At 39.1% G+C, this 20,601-nt stretch overlaps 1 protein-coding gene across 3 annotated transcripts in view; it reads left to right on the top strand.

Annotated features, from left to right (window-relative positions):
- CHN1 (chimerin 1) overlaps window positions 1-20,601 on the top strand; it is a 177,302-nt gene that overhangs the window by 147,445 nt on the left and 9,256 nt on the right. For all 3 annotated transcript variants that reach the window (XM_060152609.1, XM_060152610.1, XM_060152611.1), the window contains 3 exons: window positions 7,058-7,142; window positions 16,633-16,806; window positions 17,528-17,605. In XM_060152609.1, coding sequence (XP_060008592.1) covers window positions 7,058-7,142; window positions 16,633-16,806; window positions 17,528-17,605 — 337 coding nt within the window. The remainder of the gene's footprint in view (window positions 1-7,057; window positions 7,143-16,632; window positions 16,807-17,527; window positions 17,606-20,601) is intronic.

Consider the following 20,601-nt stretch of genomic DNA (forward strand, 5'->3'; position numbering starts at 1 on the left):
AAAATCAAGCCATCTTGGTGAGGCTAAAATTGGTTACTTAAAAGAGTACATTCTGGTTGCCCTAAAGATAAAAATGGAAAAGAAAAAAAAAAAAAGAGAAAGCCTTTCCTGCCCAGCTGCCTGCCTACCTATGTTCCTTTCGTTTCGATTTGGATCATCTGTTCTCTCCCTTCATTGCCCAATACCGCGCTGGAGAACTGACTCATCAGGGCCTCCCAAATTAAGAGCAGCAGCTGAAATGTCATTCCCACCTTTTCAAGCACTATTTCATTTCCCCCAACGTTCTTACTGCGTCCAACGGAGTTTACATTTGCAGCAGGCTTTGCAGGAATGCTGCTTGGCTGTTTGCATTCATGCTTATTTCTGCAGGTAGTGTTATGGCCTGGAAGGGATAATGAAGATGTGCTGAATTTTTCTTTCTCTTCTAATAGCATGGAATTCTTTTCCGTTGTTTCTGTTACTGACATTCATACTGGAGATGTGAACATCAGAAACATGAGAAGCAGACATGCTGGTTTTCTTATAGAAGCCAGGGTTTGGGTCAGTATAACAGTAGGCCCAGTGAGCATGGCTTCAGTTTTTACCTAGGTCAGTACACCGGAGATACAGGGCCCTTGGCCTGTGCCACGTGGGCCTCTCAGTAGCCCACCCATCTCCCTCACTGTCTGTCCTTTTCAGCCTGCTTCTGACCAGTGCCCTCCCTGTAACAGACTCTTTGGGGTCCATTAGTTAATCCAGGCTTTCATCTCCAGTTTTAAGGTGATTGATGTGACGGGAGGTATTCACAGGTGAGAGCAATCTCAGATGCCATGGTAATAAAGTTGTCCTTTTTCCAGTTGCAAAAGAGAAGAGGTCTTTAAAACAAGTTGCTATGCCCTTTGTTCATGAAGGTATAATTCAAGCCGTGTACTGTCACTTTCATTTGTCAAGATGTACCAAAAGCTTTGGAGGTAGCCTAGAAAAAACATACTTGTGGCCAACTTACGAGGTTACTTTTCTCAGGACCATCTCTAACCTCACTGATACTGTTATATGATGATGCTGATTGATACCGAAACATCCCCCAAAGGAATCCCTTTTTTATAAAATGATCAAGTGATTTGTTTAAATAACTCTAAGGAAGAAACAGTCCTCTTTATAAAGTAATTGGTTATTTTCCCACCTTATGAAGCCAATGTATGTCATTATGGTCATACAGTAAACAGCAGAAACAGAGGTGGCTTCTGCTTATACGAAACAGTAACTAGAGACTAAAGAATGTCACAGAATAAAAAGCAAGGTGCTAACACCTCCTTTCTCACAAGACCACCGTGCCTCAGCCTCAGCTACAAGAAACACAGACAAGGAACCAGAAATTCGGTGGGTTTCGTTTGGTTTGGTTTCTTAACACCTTCAAGAGGAAGACAGATGACACATTTTCTTGATTTATATCCAGTGCTAGCAAAGTTATCAGATTTCCTGGTCCATAACTAAGAACTGGTGGATGGAAAAGGGAGAAGGGTTAGGAGAAAAGAAAAAGAGCCAACAGCTTTGGAGAATAAGAAGAGGCAGAAAAACTAAAACACAAACTTACAAAAACATAAAAATCTGGGGCAATTTAGAATTGAAATCCCCTAAAAATGGAAAATGTCACTTAATGAGTGTTCATTGTGTTCTGTTATGAAGACATCAGTAACCTTGATTCCCTGGGTGTTGACCTGTGCAGATGTCTAAGGGCGTCTGCTACACTACAGGGAATCACAGGCACAGGTCACTCTGTCTTATAAACCAGGACTTGGCCCGAGCTCCTGCACTCCTTGTGAACCACTCAGGCCTCCTTTCTACCAGATCCCACTCTAGCTCTTTCTTAGCATTCTCCTAAGCAGAAAGAACCCCCAAGATGCAACTTTTGACCCTTTAATTGTTGCGTTTTGAATACCTGTTACATTCTGTTTTGATCATTCTGAGACAGGTAATCAAAATGCAACCATATCTAGGAAGCAGAATTATCTGCAGGTGTCAGTGCCCTAGAGCCTCATGTACAGGAACAGCGCCCTGTTTCCGTCGTGCTAGGTAGAGGAGAACAACTGCAGAGCTATTCTAAGTTGTACAATTTGTGCAACTGACTTGTTAAAGATACCTTTTTCTGAATTGGTAAAATATGTGATAAAAACATCACTGATAATGTAAAACTGCATATAAAATAAAACATTTAGGTAAAGCTCAAATATAACACAATCACCCTTTTTAAAAGAAAGTATTTGTCAGTTTTTCTTTAATGCACTTGACACTGTTATAGTATGATTGTAATGACATCCAGGAAAGAAGCTTGCTTTCAAGCCCAACAGCCCTTCTCTGAATTTCTGGCCAGTTCCAGTTCCTATTCCCCACTTTTTCTAAACTCTTCATTGGCTCCATGACTGAACTTACTTCCTAACACACAGAAACTAGACCATTGGGTATGAACTCCCTTAGCCTTCTGCCTCCAGGCCCCCACCACTCCTGCACTGCACAGCCATCCTCTTCCCCTTCCCCTTGGCCCTGCCAACACAGGGAAGGGGAAGAGTTGAGTTTTCTTTTATTCAAAACTAATCCCTCTGCCCTGGCTCCCATCTCCATTGGTTGCCCTCAGGAACCTTACTCCATGGGTTACCTCCTCTTTCTCAGGAATCTTCAATCAGCCATTTCCATCTCTTCCACTGTTTCCCTCCCACCTCACTTCCAAACCTGTTCTGCTACTTCTCTTCCCCCTGTTAATGCCATCTTCCCCCTAAGAGTTAGCCCTCGTTCTTCCTCTCTCCTTTGCCTCCGATTCAGTTAGTCACCAAGCGCTGTTGATTCTGCCCCATGTTCTCCATCAGTACACTCTGAGTTCAGATCCGTGTCATCTGTTACCTGGACTACTGCTGTAGCACCCTCGTCTGTCTTCCTCCAGCCTTGTCCCCTCGACTGTGTCACTTTCCTTAAAAATCTTCAGTGGCCCTGCATTGCTGACTGAACAAAGTATACATTTGTAGGCGTGGAAGAGGCCCTGTCTGCCTCTCAACTCCTGCCACGCCGGTCATTAGGGTCACCTAATGCACCCCGCTCCAACACGCCTACCCCCATTCAGGCCTGTTCTGCTCACCTGGCTGACCCTGCTCATCCTGGAAGCTGCAGCTCACACATAACACCCGAGCAGTGCCCACCCCAGCTACCCTCACACTTTGCAGACACTTTCAGAAGAGGCTTTTCACGTTATATTTAACAGGAGAAACCTATGGTGAATTCCTTGAGCCAGTATTTGGTTTAATCTTTGTATATGTCATCACCTAATAACTGTTTATGAATGAATAAAAATAATTAATGAGTGATGTCTATTTGTTTTGATGACCTCTAGGGGAATAAAAAAGACAAAAAGACTACAATACTCCATTTTTACAAATACAATCCAGCGTCATGAAAGTCACAAAACAAACAAAATTTAAGAAATAACAAATTTTAGATACAAAAATTCAAAAGGGAATCCAGTTAAATCCTGTTATACAAATACAAGTTTAGTAAGCTTCCAGGGCTTCAAGGCCTACTTCTAGAACCATTTCCTGGAGAGCTACATAACCTGCCTTACAAACAGTTTAAAAAAACGAAAGTAAAAACACCACCACCACTAAAACCAGCCCCCAAGATGCCTTTATAAAAACCTGTCCGAGAAGGAAGTGTATAAAGAATAATTTCCTGAAGATTTACTTTCTGAGATACGTGTGTGATCCTCTCATTAGAGAACATTGGGCCGCTCGGACAGTGAAACCCTTCCTTCAGCATATGTAATATGAAGAAATGCCCCAGGGTTTTCAAAAGGCCACATTCATTACTACTTTGTGAAGGTGAGGAAGGGAATTGGTTCTATCACAACATCTCAATACCCAGTTGTGTTTGCCAAGAGCCCTTCTCTGTTTCAGTGGTTTACATACCAGTAGAACTTTAACACCCTTTATCATGAGTAACTGGCAGGTACAAAACCAGACTTCCTCCACACTTCCAATCCAATTTATTAACCTTACCAAGTTAAGTAAAACTGGATTATCCTGAGACTTCCCCTAAAAATAACTTCACAATTCTCTAGCTATTTCATGATTATATAACTTTTAAAATATGAGTCAGTGCTATCTATTTCACTCATTCGCCTCAGATTAAAAGCAAGATTACATACTTTATCCAGTTTTATTCACTCAGAGGAACACAGAAGAAAATAAAGACATCACAGACTATCTGAAAGTTGATCTTGAGCTCGGCTTCAGGAACTCCAGGAAATGCTTTCAGTTTACAGGCTGTGAACATCATTAACAATCCAGAAGCAACTGTATCTGCATTCCTGACCCTTTTCCATAAAAGACATAGAAGGGATTATGGCTGCCTTTTCAAAATCAACACAACATTTTGTACTTGAGCTTACTTGGCAGTGATCAGAGTCACAAGCACATACCTGCTTGGAATGAACCCTGGGTTATTCACTGCTACCATATATGGATATTTTGGCCAGTAGTAGTATTTCGAATTCTGATATACCATATTTCATTGATTCTACTATATGCTTTTTTTTTCATTTTAACATCTCTGAAATTGGGATTAAGCTTATAATCAGTGGCATGTCATAAATTAATTGGCATGGTTTTTCTAAATGGAATCTATGTATCTTACATTCAGGGTAAGTCTTATGTTCAGTAGCCTCTTAAGTTTGAAGTACGTTTATTTATTTTTATATATATATATATATATATATATAAAACCACTTACTAATATACAAATAAGACCTAATTAAACTTAAAAGCTTTTGCACAGCAAAGAAACCATAAACATAATGAAAAGACAACCTACAGAATGGGAGAAAATATTTGCCAACTATGTGACCGACAAAATATACAAACAGCTCGTATAGCTCAATATCAAACAAACTATCCAATCAGAAAATGGGCAGAAGACCTAAATAGACATTTCTCCAAAGAAGACATACAGATAGCCAAAAGGCATATGAAAAGATGCTCAACATTGCTAATTAGTAGAGAAATGCAAATCAGAACTACAGTGAGGTATCACCTCACACCGGTCAGAATGGCCATCTTTAAAAAGTCCACAAACAATAAATGCTGGAGAGGGTGTGGAGAAAAGGAAACCCTCCTATACTGTTGGTGGGAATGTAAATTGGTGCAGCCACTATAGAGAACAGTATGGTGGTTCCCTAAAAATCTAAAAATAGAACTACCATATGATCCAGCAATCCCACTCCTTGGTGTATATCTGAAGAAAACCATAATTCGGAAAGATACAAGAACCCCAAAGTTCATTGCAGCACTATTTACAATAGCCAAAACGTGGAAGCAACCTAAATGTCCATCAGCAGATGAATGGATAAAGAAGACATACACATACACACACACACACACGATGGAATACTACTAAGCCATAAAGAAGAATGAAATAATGCCACTTGCAGTAACATGGATGAACCTAGAGATTATCATACTGAGTGAAGTAAGCCAGACAGAGAAACACAAATACCATATGATATCGTTTATATGTGGAATCTAAAAGGAAGGAAAAGACACAGATGAACTTATTTCCAAAACAGAATGTTCACCAAAGAGGAAAGAGGAAAGGGGAAAGGGGGAGGGATAAATTAGGAGGCTGGGATTAACATATACACACTACTGTGTATAAAATAGATAACCAACCAACAAACAAAAAATCACTTATATAAATAGAACAGTAGTAACAATGATAGTCTTAGCTGTGAATTTCATTATTTGCCAAAGCTGTTTTGGCAGATATTTATGTTGAAATCAGATCGTCACACTTTGTGATTTTCACTCTCTTGTATTACTGTTTTCTGATGGAGGAAATCATATATATGTAAGAAATTATCTCAAGCAAATGCAATTTGATACAGATCAGTAACTTCCTTGTTCCCTGTCCCTCCCTTTTCTTTTGACTTTTTTTTTTTTTTTTTTGTTTGTTTGTTTGCGGTACGCGGGCCTCTCACTGTTGTGGCCTCTCCCGTTGCGGAGCACAGGCTCCGGACGCGCAGGCTCTGCGGCCATGGCTCATGGGCCCAGCCGCTCCGCAGCATGTGGGATCTTCCCGGACCGGGGCACGAACCCATGTCCCCTGCATCGGCAGGCGGACTCTCAACCGCTGCGCCACCAGGGAAGCCCTGACTTATTTCTTGAGTACATTTTTAGCCAATATTTGCTCAGAAGTCTTAAAGTGTTACTGATAATATTCAAGATATTTTTTCTTTTATTCTTTAATGTTTGGGGTTTGGATTTATTGCTTCTCTATTCTACCAATATTTTTTCATTTAGGTTAAGCTAGAATGGCTTCTCTTTCCTATCCATAAAGTCTATAGGTATCTTGGCATTTGAATCCTTCTTCTTTGGAGGTTCCTTTCTTAGGGATAAAAGAATCAAATGCAGTAAAACCTTTATGAGCTGGAAAGATGAGTGAATAACTACTGTATTCAAACAGGGTTTCTGATCAACTGTAGCTTCTGCAGTTTCTAAAATATATTCATTTTCTTTTGCTAACATAGTATCAAATGGTTCTGAACAGATATTAGCCCTTTTTGATGATTCTGTTGTAACCAGCCACTAAATACCACCTTCACCACCCGTGGCCCTGACTGTGGTCACAGAGGACAGGAGATGGATCATCTGACAAAATCCTTATAGACAGATTCTGTCTACATCACTCCTCATCCCCATGCATGCCGCAGCGCTCAGAATATGCCCGTACTTGTATAGCGCATAGATGAGACTGCTTCCAGCTGGAGGGGACCAGTTGGAAAATTCCACTGTAGAAATGGTTTTCAAAAGTAAATAGCAGAATATTGGTTTGATTTATCACCATTTCTAAAACAAAGAGGAAATCAAGCTCTGAAGGAAATTGGAACTGCTTGGCTGTTCCACTCAACCAAGGTTTTTCTAACTGTAACCATATTGTGCCTCTTGATACTGACTATGGCTTGTGTATGACTGCTTGGAAGGGAAATAATCTCCTCATCGGTAATCTCCCCTCGGGCCACTTTGTCACTACTCTTTTTCAGGTCCACACATTCAGGGGGCCGCACTGGTGTGAATACTGTGCCAACTTCATGTGGGGACTCATTGCTCAGGGAGTGAGATGTGCAGGTAAGAGCTCTTCCCTTTTCGCCTGATTGTGTAAATTATGAAACTACAAGGAGTAACTCATGAGGAGCTTTGCTATTCTGCACATATAATGGGCTGGACCCCCGTTTGCTCTTGACATGCAACAGGCTGGATTTCTCAGGCAGCCAATTTGACTATTGATATTTTATCTGCCCTTCACCTTCTTGTACTTAATGGGCAGCAGTCTGGTCCTTTAAAAAGAGAGAAGTTGTCTTGTTCAGAAAGTCTGATAAAAGGAGATAAAAGTAAGGCAGTTATATTTGCCTTGCCTTTGATGTTGCAGCAACTAAATTTATAAGAATGATTTTTTTAAAGCAGTGTACAGGGACCTATGATTGTTGCCTTAGAAACTGAATTTTAAAGATAACTTGTTAAGCTGAATTGTCCTTACTAACTTTTGTGAAATCAAATTGAAGCTTTAAAAATCTGTGAATTTATCTTAAAAGATGATTACCAAATTCTGAAAAACCACTTAGTCACTAATATTTTGTTTGTGACATTTTAAAATCTTGAATATGCCATATCCTCTTTATAAAATATGACCATAGTATTTTAGATTTAAATTTAGAAACTTGAAGGTTTCCACATAAAGAAATAACCAACTCAGGGATTTATTGAAATGCTTTATGAAATAAGTAGTTATTCGCATAATGTGAAATTCATTTGTATAGAACAACTATACTGAGTACTGGCCACTTATTCAAACGGCTCTAAATTCTGGTATAGGCTTAAAAATAAGTATTTAAATTTCAGATGTGTAATGTTAGGTCATAGAAGTTTCTTTCTGCTATTTAAATTGTAAAACTAAAAAATACCTTCTTACATGTGTTTTTGCCTGAAGCTTAACTCTAAAAATGTATGTGAAGAGTAAAGTATTTCAAAATGGTAACTGAAGTAATTCTGTCAAATTTAGCACTGTAAAAATCCACATTTCTTTTGTGGCATGATTCCTAATGGAATATTTTCGTTGTCCATTATGTGCAGAAACTTCTGGCGTTTGATTTTTCTTATTTCTAAATTGCCTTTTCTTTGAATAGCAAGGTGTGGTATGCGTTGCATGTGAGCGTTCCAAGTCGCCCTTCCTTCAGTTATAACTCCCTTAGCACCACTAAGGCATGATAAGGTTCCAGGCATGTATCACTAGCTAGATCCATTCAGGGACCTCGCTGCCATGAGGAGGGGGAAGAATTCCTCACGTCTTGACTTTGAACTGTGCAGAGGTGTCCGTCAAGGAGAGCCTCAGCTCAGAGCCAGTCTTATTCCTCCAACATCCTAGAGGGCTGACAGCCCCATTTGCAGTTCTCTGCCCAGAGAATAAATGAGGACAACATTGTCTTTCTGGCTGGTGGTTACCCAGAGTCAGGATGAGGACCCATCACTAGGAAGGTTGTGGTTGAGCCTTTGAACTGGAGGAAGGTTGTGGTTGAGCCTTTGAACGGAACATAGTCGTGTAGTTAAGAACATCCACATCGTTGTGGTGTTTCAAAGGCAAATGGAGTACCCTTTCCAAAGCACAAATCACCTGCACGAAGAATGGTCGTCTTCATAAGCCTGGTTTGCCTTTATGACATAGCCTTGACCGGCTGAGACTGCAACGGTTTCTTACACATTTTAAGACGGTCACTAATTCAAAAGCTTTTCTTTTACTAGAGTGATGATGTTTATCGTTTACATTTTGAAAGACTGAAGGCCATCTACATGGAAATTCTGAGTCAGCTATTAGCAGAGAACTAGCACAGCACATGTGAATAATCTTTGGCCATATGCTACAACCCCATATCATGTTTAGAAGAAATGTTTTGGAATGTTTATGATAGTGATAATGTGAAGGAAAAGAAGAAAGAAAATGATTCACCCCATCCCATAGCCACCCACTTGAATAGCCTCCACTTTTTATTGTGAGTAAATGTCAACAATGTAAAGAAAAGCCTTTTCATTTTATGTTATATCTTGTCTTCAAAAGCGTTATATTCTATGTGATTGGAACCCGATTACTGAGCAATATAAGAAGAAGTCAACCCATTTTTTTAAAATACGGAAGGTTAGGATTTGAATTACTTCTGTTTTCTATGACAGCTAATTACATTTAGATTGACGGTGGGATTCTTTCATCTGAAGTGGCTCATCCTGACCTTTGAGCCATCTACTTTATATAAAACAATGCAAAGAATTAAGAACTTCGAGAGAGAGAACTAACTGTGGTAGGGTGAACGTTGGCTCCCCAAAGATGTCTACTTCCTAATGCCTAGAACCTGTGACTGTTTCCTCTCATGGCAAAGGAGAGTCTGTGATTAAGTTAATGAAGTTGAGACGGGGAGATTACTGTGGACTGTCAGAGTGGCCCAGTGTAATCACGACCAAAGCGTCCCTGTAAGAGGGAGGCAAAAGAGGCTGAGTCAGATAAAAGGTATAAGAACAGAAGCAGAGGACAGAAAAGAACAAAGATGCTATGCTGCTAGCTTTGAAGATGGGGGAAGGGGGCCATGAGCCAATGAATGCAGGCAGCCTCTGGAAGCTGGAAAAGGCAAGGCAAGAAACAAGATTCTCCCCTGGAACCTCCAGAAGGAGGTCTTAGGCTTGCTAAGGCCTTGATTTCAGTCCAGTGAAACTGATTTTGGGCTTCTGACCTCCAGAACTGTTAGATGACACACTCATGTTGTTTTAAACCACTGAGTTTACGGTTATTTGTTACAGTGGCAACAGGAGACTAATACATTAGCCACTAAGCATTAAAGCTTTTACTTCCAAAGAAAAATGGAAGTAACACTGCCTATCAGAAAAGAGATGTATTTATCTGCTTTTGATCCCTAAGACAGCTTGCTTTGTTCTGGTTTCTTTTTTCAAAATCCACCAAGGCAGAAGAGAGGTTGTCAGGAATTTTTAAAGGAATGTTTGCCAAAAGCAGCAGTTTTGTATCCCACCACCCCCCTCTTTTTTTTTTTTTTTTTTTAACATTATGCGAAGTGTTGGGTGATGTTCCAATCACCAGGCTGGTGGCAGAGTAGCTGAAGGAATCAGACTGAATCCAGCTAATAGCAAGCAAGCTGTCCCTTCAGTACTGAAAGCTCTAGGCTTGCTCAACACCCACTGCTGACAAGGACAACTGAGGGAGCAGCAGGGACAGTCATGGGGATGCAGTCATTGCAGACATGATCTTCCCAAAACTCCACAACATGAGGTTCCACAGTCGGCATTAAACGTCTCACCTACCACAGTCTCCCTTACGTTAGGCTTCTTTAAAGTGAGTAAAATGATGTTGCAAGAGACCATCTAACTGCAGCTTGGGAGTGGTGCTCCTTTACGAGCAAAGTAAGTGGCCTTCAAAAGTTAAGTGCAAAGGATCATTGTCGTTCAGATGGAATAATTTTCCCAGACCATTTTTCCTTTCTTTATGAAATTTAAGCTTATAGGTTAAAGTAATCTATTATAAGATCACCAAACATCTCTCTCATGAAAAAGACCATTATTCCACCAGCATTCCTGAATTGTTTTCATTTTAGCCTTCCCAAAATATTCTAAGAAGTTAAGCCGGATAATAATTGTAAATCAGACACATCAACTTAGTGTTGGTTATTTATGAAAGTGACTTCATTTTTCCAGTGTATCATTATCATTGCTGCCGGCCCCCAAAAGGAAATGGCAGCAGTTTTTTTCCTAATAATAAAATGTATTTATTGCTTTGCGTATACAAGCACTTAACTTTTAGGTTGGAGAAGGGGAAGCAATGTCTTCGATTTTAATTACTGATTTGATTGTACCTAAAAAGTTATGTTTGTCCTTGTAACCCAATGAGAAATTGGTTAGACTTGCTTATGACTTTCATGTAGCTCCTTTTAATTGAAAGCAATGTTTTCATAAATATCTCAAAGAACAAAGTATTCTTCTTAATTTTGCTTCTGAAAATAATGACTTCTGATGCATGTTAGAAATGGGCTAGTCCCACTTTTCCTGGGTGGGCGTGGAGGTGGAGGTAGGGACAGCTAAGAGACATGTTTTAAAATAAAACTTCTATTTGCAATTAATTTAAAATAGGAACACTCATAGAAAAGAATGAATGATTACCTTTCCTTTCAAAACACACATTAACATTACCCCTTAATCCTATCAATAGAATATAAATAATATCAGCTATTTATTTCAAAAAATAGGTTTCTGTGCTTTTTAGATATAAAGCATGCATGTTTTTTAGAGAAATCAAGCCCAGAAAATCTGAAAGTAACCTCAAGTTAGTATTCTAATAGAAATACTTGATTAATAAGGACAGAATGAAATACGATTTGAATTTCTCATTCCTCCTTTCATGTGTTTATTCTGTGCTTATTAACTTGAAGAAGTGGGAGGGGGCAATGTGATCTAATTGTAACATAAAAATAACCCACCAAACCAAGAGATGCAACAAATGAGATAATCTTTTATGGACTTTTTTTTTTCACTTATACTGTAGAGCTTCCCTGGGAGAAACTGAACTCTATAGGAGTTATATGACTTTAATAAATAAGTATGAAAACCAAATAAAGTCTTAATGGCAACCTGAAATATTGATATATTGCTAGTCCCTGAAGCAGCAATTTTCAGAGCAAGCGCAGAGCTGGTATATTGCACTGTGAACTTAAGGGTATAACGATACTTCATTTTAATGCCTTTACCCTATCCTTTGGTCTTTTGAAGGACTTCATATCCGATTCTGCCAAAAAATTTGGCCTTTGAAATTTATTTCTAAAATTGAGCATAATATATTGTCCCATAGTTTAATCTTATCCAAATGTAAGAAAGAATATCAGTTTAGGAAACATTTCCCTTCTTGTTAAATACCTAAATCTGAGCTCAGTCATCTCTTTATCCAGTTTTCACTGAGTCACAAATAAATTAGGCATTTGCTGATGTGTAAAATGGGAGAGAACTGCAAACGTTCAAAGGAAAAACATTAATATTAGTATCAGACCATTAGTGCCATTCAGATGTTTTGATATTCTGTGGATGCATCTAAATTTTACTGTTTTACCTTCTAGTGGATTTCCACTTGCTTAGGAAAGAATGTGACAAAAGAATATAATGGGTAGGTTTTATCGCTGCTTTTTAAAAGTGCTTGCCAAATCACATATAGATTTCTGTAACAGTAAAATACAGCAGAGCCTTTTAAACTCAAGTATATACAACAAATAATAGGTACAACATACATTATTGAATAAGAGGTTGAAAATAGCAAGTTCATCTTCAACCCTGAAAACAATAACTCAGCGTACATGGTGTACTGCTGGTGAAAAGTGGTATATATATCACTCAGTGGGACGAGCACAGGCTGGGAATTAGGAAGCCAAGGTTGAAATCTCAGTTCTACCAGTTTCTGGCTGAGCAACTTGAACAAGTCATTTAGCCTCTCTGAGCTTCGTTGTCTTTGTGAAAAGAAGACACTGGGGTAGGTTGTTACTAACAGCCATTTCCAGCTGGACCTGTGACTTCCGTGAACACAGAATATGAGGCACATCAACATTATTTTTAGATAATGAAGCTCTGCTGACTTTTATACTTTTAAAATATTATGTAAGAGTTCTTCCAGTTCTAGACAAGTTGAATAAATATGTTTTATTCCTCACAATAATGATAACAAAAGACCCTGGACAGAATATATACAGCAATTATCAAAAGACTGAAAGTTGGGTAAAAGAAGGAAGGCTGATTAGGGACCTCAGGACTCAAGGAACCCAGAAGCGAGTTGCCTGGTGGTATTTTGGATTTTGGGGTTTTTTGAAACCCCTGTGTATCCCAGCCCAAGCATTAAAGATACCCACTACCCATAAATGCCAACAGGCACAGACAAATCCCAAGAAAAGCTGGCTCTTCCCAGCCAAAGCCCTGGGAAAAGGGCACCCAAGCCGGACAGAAGTCTTTTAGCCGTATCTAGCATTCTCCAGGTGAATACCATGATAAAGCCACGTTGCTACCGCTACCCACGGACTTCTGCTGGATGCTGCAGCAGAAGGCTGTGGGTAGAACCCTATTTTCCATCCCACTCTGCAGTAACAAGGTTGCACTTCTCTCCTGTGAGTCTGTGAGTAGAGCCCTGTCTTCCATCACCGTCTTGCAGGAAGAAAGTGGAACCCCTCCCTGGCTGAGACTGTGGGTGGAACCCTGACTTTCATCCCCCCCGCCTATAGTAGAAGCAGCACCCACTCAGCCCAAGTCTACGGGCAGAGAGCCCTGTCTTCATCCCTGACCTGCAGTAATGAGGCAGCTGAGACCATGATCGGAACTCTCTTCCGTGCCCACCCTGCAGTTCCATGCAGCACAGCACTCCTCCCCGACCAGGTTTGTGAGCAAACCCTGACTTCCAACCCTACCCTGCAATAATAGCTAGGACATGGCCCTCTTCCCTCCCCAGAATGTAGGGTAGAGTCCTGCCATAACATACATGTTTGGTAGGCAAAATAGCACTGCAGTAGCATTACAAAGGCTTTGTTACCTAGTTTGACATTTGAAACACAGCCTATGAAAGTATGCCAGGATTTGCATTCTAAATCTAAACAGGTTAACTACCTGCTAAAGTTGAAAATTTCAGTAGGAACCAGAGTCTTATAACACTCAAAATATCCAGGATGCAGTTCAAAATTACATTTCATACCAAGTACCAGGAAAATCTCAACTCAGATGAAAAAAGATAATCAACGGTCGCCAATATTGAGATGACAGAGATGTTGGAATTATCAGACAAGGAAAGCAGCTCTCATAAAAACGTTCCAAGAAGCAATCAGAAACACTCTTGAAACAAATGAAAAAAATAGGAAATATCAGAAAAGAAATAAAGATATAAGAAAGAACTAAATGTAAATTTTAGAACTGAAAATTTTATTAACAAATAAACCCACGGGATGGGCTCAATGGTAGATACAATATGTCAGAGGAAGGAATCTGTGAAGCTGAAGATAGATCAGTAGATATTATCCAATTCAAATGAGAGCAAAAATAGATTTTTAAAAGTGAACTGAGCTTCAGAGACCTGTAGAAAAGAAGATTTAGCATTTGTGTTGTTGGAGTCCCGGGAGAGGATAAAGAGTGAGAGGGTGGAAGATATTTGAAAAACTGGTGGCTGAAGACTCCCCAGATTTGGTGAAAGCAGTCAGAGAAAAATGATGTACCTGTTTGGAGGTACGTTTATGTAAATGAAGTGTATAAAGAACAGTGTAGGTGAGGAAGCAGCTATAACCCCAGCATCCAAGTCCTTTTCAGGACCTGGCATTCACATCTGACGAACACAGAATTGGCCTAGAAGTCAGTTTAGCTCCTGACCTTAAGCTGATTATGACAATGCCTTACAGTGAACCCTGGGGCACTACCTAGGAAAGGCCTCTCAAAATGTTTCATTCTTCTAAATAATAACAGAGTCATGGTAAACAATTATAGTTTACTATGTGTAAGCATTTTATGTGTATTAATATTAAAGCCTCACATTAACATAATACTAGAACCTAATAATCTAATATTAATGGATAAATACTATTATTATTCCCATTTTGTATAACTGAGGCACAGAAAGTTTAAGTAACCCCCTCAAAATCACACAGCTAATAGATTCTAGATCTAACTCTAAATTACGGAAGTTATACAAAACATTAATATTTCAGGGGAAATGAGGTCCTTTAAGTGGCCATTGCCGTTGAGTTGCCTTATGATTGAATCAGAAATCTTATTTATATCTAATATAGAATAAAGAGGAATTTGGGGTTCAGGTTATGTATTCATTTGGACATCATTTAACTACACAGAACAGTGTTGGGTCATTTCTTCAGATGGTACAGATTCAGCTCCTTGCCCTGGCAGCCTTTACGTATTCAAAGAAGCACCTGTTCTTCTTTAGTGATGACGATGTTTGGACACTATTAGCATGGGCTGTGCCATCGCCAGTGCTGTTCACTTACACACACCTGTTCAAAGACTCAGCTTCCCTCGACACCTAGCCTGTTTTTGCACATGGGAGGTGCTCAGTACACATGACTTCTTCCCTTAGAGTCACCACAAGCCTTAAGTTCTTTTTTCAAGTTGGTAATATCTACATATTTAATGAAAGAACAATTCTATTTATAAGTTTTGGCTAATTTTCCTTGTCTTTGTTAACTGTTACTGCCATATATATAACTAGATTTCAGCTTTACCAAAAGTCATAATAATGATGATGATCATCGGTATTTGTCTAACATTTTATAATATGCAAATCACCTCGAATGCATTGGCTTATTAATTCTCATAACAATTCTGTGAGGTAAATGTTATGCTCCCGTTTCTGCCCAAACAGCAAGCAAAACTGAAGCTTGCCCAAGGACCACAGACAGTGGTCGTGGGACTGTATGGTTTTCAAATCCATTAAGACCTGGCTATAAATTGTGTGTACCTCAGTTGGATTGGATTTATGGGAGGTCAGCATCAAGTTTTCATGAACTTAAAAACAAATGGGTAATATTTTAAACAGACATAAAGGTGACATTTATTTTTAGTTAAATTATTCAGGTATGGTCCATGTCTCTTAGGTCCAATTTAGCAAAATATCTGTATCCCTCTCTATTTCTTCTAAAATGCCATTGTGCTCTTCTTGTTGAAAATAAAATACCTCAAAATATTAACTAGAAAATATTTGGGTTCTGGCATCTTAGAAGCTATAACCCAATAAAATGACAAAGCAAAGGAACAACTTCAGTAGAGGCAATATGATATAGGTGTTAAAATCGTGGACTCTACAATCTTTATAGCCTTGAATTTCAGCTCAAATGTACTAAATGCCATGGGTAAGTTACTTAACACGTACGTGCTTGGTTTCATCAGGTTTATGAAAGAGAAGAATAAAAGTACCTGGTTTGTAGAGTTTTCTGTAAATAATGTAAAGCACTTGGAATAGTGCTTGGCATTAGTAAGCTGTTGATAATAGTAGTAACGAATAATAACTGTGGCTATTTTTAGCTACTAGATGTATTCTATATTCATTATTTTATACATATATATAAAGAGTTAGGAGTAGATACACATATGAGCAGCATCAACTTAAGAGGGCCCTGGGATACTCTTACTTTGGAGGTTCAATTCCACCTCATATCAGATTTATTAAAATGCAGTTATATCCACATTGAATATAATTTTTTATATAACTTTAAAGAAATGGAACTTTAAATTTTTAGTTGGCTAGTTGGTGTAATGTTACATTTTGTAGACATTTAATTGAACACTTAACTAATTTTGTTTGGCCTGGGTTGGTATTCTCCTGAGACCATACAGCAAGTAAATGACGGAACATGAGCTAGAATTCTAGTCTTCTAACTTAAAATCAGAATTTTCCTAAAGAATGAGAAGAATGTTTCCCCCACTCTGCAGGCTGGAAGCTAGTCCCCTTTTAAACCTAATTCAAGTTGGAGTGTCTTGCCAAAATAAACCTCCAGAATGCTCAAAATTCTGAAAATAATAATGAATTTTTCCTTTCTTTATTCTTTAGATTGTGGATTGAATGTTCATAAGCAGTGTTCCAAGATGGTCCCAAATGACTGTAAGCCAGACTTGAAACATGTCAAGAAGGTGTACAGTTGTGACCTGACAACACTCGTGAAAGCCCACATCACTAAGCGGCCCATGGTGGTGGACATGTGCATCAGGGAGATTGAATCTCGAGGTGAGGCGTTTCCAGCAAGGTTCAGAGCAGTCGTAGCTCACTGCACAACCAGGTTTTCTTCTGCAAGTTTAGGGGGAATTATTTCAGATAACAAATGATCTGAAAGTCTGAAATCAGTTAACAGATAATTAACCAGCATGATTTCAAGGTACATTTAACCAGTTATAAGAAATATGCTTAAAATATATTTATGGTTGATGCTTCCTGTCTGTAAAAGTTGATATGTAGGTACCAATTCATTTCTCAGTTTTTATATTTTTTCTTAGGTCCAAAAAGCAAAGGTATAAATGCTCTGTTTAAAACTATCCTAGGCCAAAAAACCAAAAACCAGAACTGCATGCACCCTAATTATTCTTTGCCACTTGGGAAAAACTGCTATATGCCTATTAATATAGTTTATCTTAGTCTTCCATTATGTAAAAGAATTTATGGTGTAAAGGGGGTGATGAAATAATTTCCCTTAAGACCTAAGGTATTTGATCTAGCTAGACAAAATGATGAGCCAAATTACAGATATTCAAGTCACAGTAGGTCAGAATTAAAGAACTGTGAGTGAAATGGTTTTATTTTAGGAGAAAAGTGCGAAGAGGTTTCTAAACATGTATATTTCATCATTCTTCCTGACACATTACTTCCCCAGCCTAAAGTATGAGAAGTTAAAATTTGAAGAAAAGGCATAATCCCAAAGAAACTAATTAGCTTCCCTGCTTTATTTCTACAGGTCTTAATTCTGAAGGACTGTACCGAGTCTCAGGATTTAGTGACCTAATTGAAGATGTCAAGATGGCTTTTGACAGAGGTGTGTTTTCCAGCAGGTTCATTAACTTAGGACAATAATTCTCTGCCAGAAAAGGCACAATTTCTTATGTTATTCTTTCCATTATTTTTCTAAATCATTAATGATTATTATGCCAAATGAAAAGACTTAGCTTATAATTTTTATTATTTTTTGTATTAGTTGTAAGTATTAAACTGTTAAATTTCAGGGTGAGAAATAAGCATAAAATTTAACTGTATTACCAACATTTGAGTGTCCAAGCCTGGTCCACGTTCACCAAAATGTATACGTAGCAGTTAAATTTACCAAGAACCATGGAGAAAACAGTGGAGGTGGATGTAGGGGAGGGAATCTAAGTCATTGCAGATCTCAGATTTTCCAGGTTTGCGGTGGCCCACCTAACTCTGCCTGCCGTGCATGCCTCCCCAGCATCTCGTTATCAAAGTCTGAGCTCACGTCAGGGCAGGAATCTGAGAGGAACTGGGGACCTTCTGGCATCAGACCTCCCACTGTGGGAGGAAGGACCCAGCCAAAGAAGAGCTCGATGGGACTTCTTTTCTTTTAACTAACGTTTAAATTAAGGTTTGTTGCCATGGTTCTCCAATTTGTCTTTGTTTTGAGCACTGGAGTAGGTGGTACCAAGGAACTGTAAACTTGAATACAGGAAGTGAAACAGAATAGGAGTTGTGATTGTAAAGAGCCTCTTTCCTTTGCAAGTACAAATTTCTAGTTCCATTACACTCCCCTCCCATCACAGACTTCTTACAGCCAACAGAGACAGAAGACAAAATAAATGAGATATTATTACCAACCCAGTAGGAGGAAATCTAGGTCAGCCCACATATTTGATAAGATTGAAGAAAATGACATGAAGTAATGGCATCAGGAACAACCCTGAATCTATGCCAGATTGAATGTTAGGCATTTCTTTTTCTCTGAAAGGTAGCAACTGAGCATGTCCATTCCCAGCCACTGGCCATGGGAGGTTTTCCATATAATCCCTCCTCTCCTGCCCCTGCCCATAGTTTCCTCTGTTAACATCTCTCATTCATACAGTACATCTGTTATAATTGATGAGCCAACATTGATACCTTATTATTGACTAAAGTCAATAGTTTACATTAAAGTTCACTTTTTATGTTGTACAGTTCTGTGTTTTTTGGCAAATGCATAACATCATGTATCCACCATCACAGTGTCATACAGAACTTTCACTACCATAAAAATCTCTACGTTCTACCTGTTCTTTCCCTTCCTCCCCTGAACTCCTGGCAACCACTGATCTTTTTACTGACTCCATAGCTTTGCCGTTTCCATAATATCATATAGTTGGAATCATACAGTATGTAATTTTTTCAGGCCAGCTTCTTTTACTTGGCAACACGTATTTAAAGTTCCTCCGTGTCTTTTCATGGCTTGAGAGCTCATTTGTTTTTATCACTGAATAATATTCCTTTGTCTGGATGTACCACAGTTTCTCTGTTCACTAATTGAAAGAGCATCTTGCTTCCATTTTTTTTGGCAATTATGAATAAAGCTGCTGTAAACATTTGTGTGCAGGTTTTTGTGTGGACAAAAGTTTTCAGCTCCTTCGGGTAAATACCAAGGAGTGTGATTTCTGGATTATATGGTAAGCATTTGTTTAGCTTTGCAAGAACCTGTCTGTCTTCCGAAGTGGCAGTTCTACTTTGCATTCCCACCAGCAACCAAAGAGAGTTCCTGTGGCTCCACATCCTTGCCAGCGTTTGGCGTTATCAATGCTCTGGATTCTAGCCATTCTAATAGCTGTGTAGGAAAGAAGTTGCTTTTTTTTTTTGACATTTATCATGGTTTATTTTATTTTTGAATACATGTTTGCTTTTTTTTTTAACATCTTTATTGGAGTATAATTGTTTTACAATGGTGTGTTAGTTTCTGCTGTATAACAAAGTGAACCAGCTATACATATACATATATCCCCATATCCCCTCCTTTTTTTTTTTTTTTTTTTTTTTTGCGGTATGCGGGCCTCTCACTGTTGTGGCCTCTCCTGTTGCGGAGCACAGGCTCCAGACCTGCAGGCTCAGCGGCCATGGCTCACGGGCCCAGCCGCTCCGCGGCATGTGGGATCTTCCCAGACCGGGGCACGAACCCGCGTCCCCTGCATCGGCAGGCGGACTCTCAACCACTGTGCCACCAGGGAAGCCCTCCCCTCCCTCTTGCGTCTCCCTCCCACCCTCCCTATCCCATCCCTCTAGGTGGTCACAAAGCACCAAGCTGATCTCCCTGTGCTGTGCATCTGCTTCCCACTAGCTATCTATTTTACATTTGGTAGTGTATATTGATACAGCCACTATGGAGAACAGTATGGAGTTTCCTAAAAAAACTAAAAACAGAACTACCATACGACCCAGTAATCCCACTTCTGGGCATATACCCTGAGAAAACCATAATTCAAAAAGAGTCATGCACCACAATGTCATTGCAGCTCTGTTTACAATAGCCAGGACATGGAAGCAACCTAAGTGTCCATCGACATATGAATGGATAAAGAAGATGGGGCACATATATACAGTGGAATATTACTCAGCCATAAAAAGAAATGAAATTGAGTTATTTGTAGTGAGGTGGATGGACCCAGATACTGTCATACAGAGTGAAGTAAGTCAGAAAGAGAAAAACAAATACTGTATGCTAACACATATATATGGAATCTAAAAAAAAAAAAAAAAAAATGTTTCTGAAGAACCTAGGGGCAGGAGAGGAATAAAGACTCAGACGTAGAGAATGGACTTGAGGACACAGGGAGGGGGAAGGGTAAGCTGGGACAAAGTGAGAGAGTGGCAGGGACATATATCACTACCAAATATAAGAGGCTGCTTTTTAATCATTAAAAATCTTTCATAAGCTAAATGGAATAAAAGAAAGCTAGTATAAGATCTAGCTCAGAGTAGACGCTAATTAAGTCTTTAGTAGATGAAAATTCAGCTGTTTTAACAAAGTACTAAGTGCAGGGGGAGGGCAGAAGGGGCCACCCT

Source organism: Lagenorhynchus albirostris, chromosome 6, assembly GCF_949774975.1.
Source record: "Lagenorhynchus albirostris chromosome 6, mLagAlb1.1, whole genome shotgun sequence".
NCBI classification, from domain to species: domain Eukaryota; kingdom Metazoa; phylum Chordata; class Mammalia; order Artiodactyla; family Delphinidae; genus Lagenorhynchus; species Lagenorhynchus albirostris.